This window comes from Atractosteus spatula, chromosome 24, assembly GCF_055471065.1.
Source record: "Atractosteus spatula isolate fAtrSpa1 chromosome 24, fAtrSpa1.hap1, whole genome shotgun sequence".
NCBI lineage: Eukaryota > Metazoa > Chordata > Actinopteri > Semionotiformes > Lepisosteidae > Atractosteus > Atractosteus spatula.
In genome coordinates, this window is record NC_142729.1 from 10,721,571 (window position 1) to 10,726,227 (window position 4,657).

Genomic DNA, 4,657 nt, shown 5'->3' on the forward strand with positions numbered 1-4,657 from the left:
GGTTGAGGAGGGAAATCTTGACAGGACAGAAGCTGCTTCAATCGAGCTTCTTCTCTGGCATTTTCCTCTCTCATGATCCTCAACGATCTTGGGTGACCCAGTCTTCTGGGCTGGTTCATGAAATTAATGCTGATTCTTTCACAGGGAAAAGAAGCTTTCACACACTAACCCTCTTTGTAAAAAGATCTAAATGTAGAGTTTGAGAGTTGTTTTGGGCACTTAATGAGAGAAATAAAAGAGGAAAAACTCAAACTCAGCATGTTCATTTCTAAAAGAGGTATTTTAAACTGATCTTAACTGCAGCACAGTAATATCACCATTAACAAAAAGAAAGGTATTAAAGTATAGTGATTACATACTGTAGAGCAGGCAGTGCACTGGAGAGCTGGGTGCTCTCTCTGGAGGTTTTTGTACAGCCTCTCTATGGTAATAAAACACTGTGGCTCACTTTCGGACAAGGAACCAAGGTGATGGTGAAATGTAAGTGACTTCTCTTCTTTCTCTCAACTCAGCAGACTTTACTTTTTAAATGTTTTTATGATATTTTAACTGTGATCCTGTGTGCTTTGTGTCTTCTGATCTTGGTCATTCTTAACTGATGTACAGTATAGAATATTTATGATTGAGGAGGGAAATCTTGACAGGACAGAAGCTGCTTCAGTCGAGCTTCTTCTGCGGCATTTTCCTCTCTCATGATCCTCAATGGTCTTGGGGGACCCAGTGTTTTGGGCTGGTTCATGAAATTAATGCTGATTCTTCCACAGGGAAAGGAAGCTTTCACACAAACTTTCTTTGTTAAGAGATCTGAATGTATAGTTTAATTAATGCTCTTAATTATAGTGACAAAAAAGGTGAAGACTTAAACTCAGCATGTTCATTTATAAAAGAGGTATTTTAAACTCATCTGAACTGCAGCACAGTAATATCACCATTAACTACCTTGAGATGCTAAAGTTTAAGATTCCCAATGATCATAGAGCAGGCAGTGCACTGGAGAGCTGGGTGCTCTCTCTTGAGGTTTTTGTACAGCCTCTCTATGGTAATAAAACACTGTGGCGCACTTTCGGGCAAGGAACCAAGGTGGTGGTGAAATGTAAGTGAATTTTCTTTCTCTGATTCTTTCTCTCAACTCAGCAGACTTGGAAGTCCTGGAATTTTTACATTTCAGCAGTATAGAATCTTTCATTTCTCCTGGAGCCAGACTGTGCTTTTACATTATTCTTTAGATCCTGTTTACTTTATGAATCAGTGTCCTATGTGACATGTTCAGCTGTAATAATCACTATCAGCCGTGTGCTTTGTTCAGGTTGGCTTTCAAAGTCTTGTTCTTCAGGGAACAGTTTGCTCCAGTCTTCTGAACTCTAAATAAACCCCACCTTTTCTTCTCTTAATTGTGGTCATCAATTCAAAAATACTTTTTAATGATGTTTAAACAGGTAAGAATATTTCCACTCATAGTGTCAGTGACTGGAATCTGTTTTATTGTTTTCTTATCCTTGTATTTTGAACCAGGTTGCTAAAAGTAAGTCAAGGTCAGGCACTTCACTTACAAACTTTAATTTTCAATGCAGGCTAAAAACAAACTGACAAAACTCCACTAGTACTGCTGCTTCTAACTCTATTGAATTCCTATTGCCAGACAGATTTGACACAAAGACTGTAGTGAGTCTAATCACTGTAGTTCACGTTCAGACAGGAATGGCGAAGACAATTGTGTTTCTTTTTCTTTTATTGTATTTGCTTAACAGAGAAAAGCAAAACATCTTAGGCTCTGAAGTGGTTTTTAAATATGTTTAAAAGGAATTACTGGACAGTTTTGAGCTTCTTCAGAAGTAAAGCTATTTTTCAATACTGATCTGTAGGCAACAGAACCTAGCCGAACAGGAGGCTGCTGTCACTGTTGAGGGTGAGGTTAACTGGCATTTTAAAATTTACCCCGGTTGAGAAGTATGGTTTTCTAAAGATACTGTTGTTTTCTCCTTAGACAGAGACATGATTTAAAGAAATAAATTATCAAAATGTAATGTCTACTACTTCTAGTAAGACCAGAATACAGATGGAATTTACAAATCATCATCATTATTTTCAATATTAAATTAAATTACTTTCAGTTGATTAATCATCTTTGCTATAGTAGTAATTAATAATGATGTTGATATTAGTATTAAACAGTATAAATATAAATAGTATAAAACCTGTATATTCATATTTTTGAAAACTTAATCATGGACAAACTGCAGGTAAGTCTTTTATAAATTATTTTTATAAATATAGAAATTGATGACTTCTAATATACAGATCAGCACAGGATCAAAAGCTTTGAAGTTATTTCATGAACCTTGGGAAAGTATTTGAACTTAAATCTTCAGGTTTTGTTGCAGCTGTTTCTTCAGACACATTTTCCTCTGCTGTGCTGCTCAGTAAAGCATGAAGTGGAACACAGATGACAGACCCAGCGCAGTTGTTTTTTTAGTAATGCCTAATGATAGTATTAAACTTCAAGTTATATAGAAACTTCAAAAATCATCTTAAAGTGCATATACATTGCAAGTATGTTATGTTTACACAATTCTTGTTGCAAGCTGTAACAAATGAAAATTATTCAAGCACTAATCGAGTCCAGACCAGCATCACCCTGTGCTTTTTTTCAGTCTCAGCTAACAATTACCTCCACAGCTGAAGTTTAATTTACAGTACTGAGAACTGACACTTACAGTGTAATGTTTAATAAGATCCTGTGAAGTGATATGTGTTGCAGATATATTAATACATGTTGTCTTTAAATTGAGAAGATTCTGCATTGGCTTATTTCAAGTCTTTCATGCAGACACTCCTCCTAAAATAATCACTATTTGTTGATTCTGAATTTCAGCAGCAGGTAGAATGGGGAGTTAGTTCACTTGGTGGCTCTGTCTAAGTGTCAGTGAACTCATTGGAAACTGGGCTGGCTGATTCAGCAGACCTGTTCTCTCTGTATCAGAGGTGAACAGGCTGCTCAGGGTCACAGCTTGGAGTCAAGGCTGGTCCAGGACACCTGGTGCAGAGAACTCAGGCGCCACGATTCCAGTGACGAGTCATCAGAACCTCAGAAAGGCTCCAAACAAGCAGAGACCTGTCCTGCTCACTAGGATACTTGTAGCACATTGATCTAAGGATGTCAAGGGGCTTCTTTGAAAGCATTCTCATTTATGATATGTGTAACTTTAAAATATGTGTATTGATGTTAATTGTTGGGTTTCAAAACTACAGATACAGGAGTAGAAGGAAACCCGATCTTTGTTTAGAAGCGCATGTGGTGTTTCTAGGAGTCCCAAAGTGCGGTGTGTGTTGTCAAAGTTAGTGAGGCTCAGTCTTCTGCTGTACACCAGTCCTGACTCTCTTCCCTGCTCTGTCTCGCTCTCTCCTAGCTGGCGCCACCGTGAAGCCCACAGTGTCGCTGTTCCCCCCGTCCCCCAGTGAGCTGTCCGCCAACTCGGCCACACTGCTCTGCCTGCTCAGCGGCTACTCCCCCGAGGGGGCCAGCGTGGAGTGGACGGTGGATGGCTCCAAAGTGACCAGCGGGGTCCTGACCAGCGCCGAGGAGGGAAGGGACGGCAAGTTCAGCCGCAGCAGCTCCCTGAAGCTGAGCAAGGCCGAGTGGGAGGCCAAGGAGGAGTACGTGTGCACGGTGACCCACGACAACTCGCCGGCCTCCTACAGCGTCCGCAGGAGTCAGTGCACGGGCGCCGCGGCGTGATGCTGTCCTGGGAGAAGAGGGGAAGAGCCGCCCTCCCCTCGGGTCCAGTGTGTCTGCAGATCCTGTCGAGCCACGCAGCAGCTCAGTAGCCTCGCATGTTAGTCTCAGCCTCCGGCCGTCACTAGAGCTTGTCTGGTAACTGGTGTGTGTTTGTGTAGTCTAGGACATTTTTCACTGTTTGTTTCGCTCTAGAAGTTCAAATAAAATATTGAAGTCAGAACCTGGAGTTGTGTCACTCTTTTTGTATGTGTTTGATTTTCTGAAAAGGAATATAAGATCTCCGGGTTGAGAAAGGCCCCAGTTTGACCCTGTGGCACAGAGAGCCTCCATATCAAAGGCAGCTGGCAGCTCTTAACTGAAAGATAGGGGGTCAAAGCCAGTGAGGGGAAACCGTCTTCTTATTACAATAAAAATAATAATTTAATTGATTTACCTGACATCTTCATCATCAAAGATACCCAAAAATTAAAGAACTTAAAAATAATAATAAACTTTATTTTATATAGCGTCTTTAAAGGTGGCTTCTCAAAGCGCTTTACAGAATGACAACAACAATAAATAAAAAGAATACACAAGGTAAAACACAATTACAATATACAGAGGAGACCGTGGATGGTGGTACTAAGTATAGTAGGAGCAGAGGGGTAAAGAATGGAACCAGTTCAGAAAAGGCTCTTCTAAAGAAGAAGGTTTTGAGTCTGGATTTGAAGGAGATTAGAGAAGGTGACTCTCTGATATCCTTGGGGAGAGAGGATATCAAGTATTATCATACAGTACATAATAATATATAATTTACATTATATAACATGATATGTAGAGTGGATGGATTAAAAAATCTTCTTTCATGGGTTATTATCAAACAATTCAGTGACAAAAAGTAGTGCAGCACAAGGGACAGAGACTTCAGTGCAGAGTCGAGAC

General features: G+C 40.1%; 1 gene segment (V, D, J or C); it reads left to right on the forward strand.

Moving 5' to 3' along the window:
- Window positions 1-443: 443 nt before the first annotated feature.
- On the forward strand, window positions 444-3,956 carry LOC148815884 (Ig lambda-3 chain C region-like). The segment is given in 2 exon segments: window positions 444-480; window positions 3,408-3,956. Coding segments are annotated over 2 exon segments (339 nt in total).
- The last annotated feature ends 701 nt before the right edge of the window (window positions 3,957-4,657 follow it).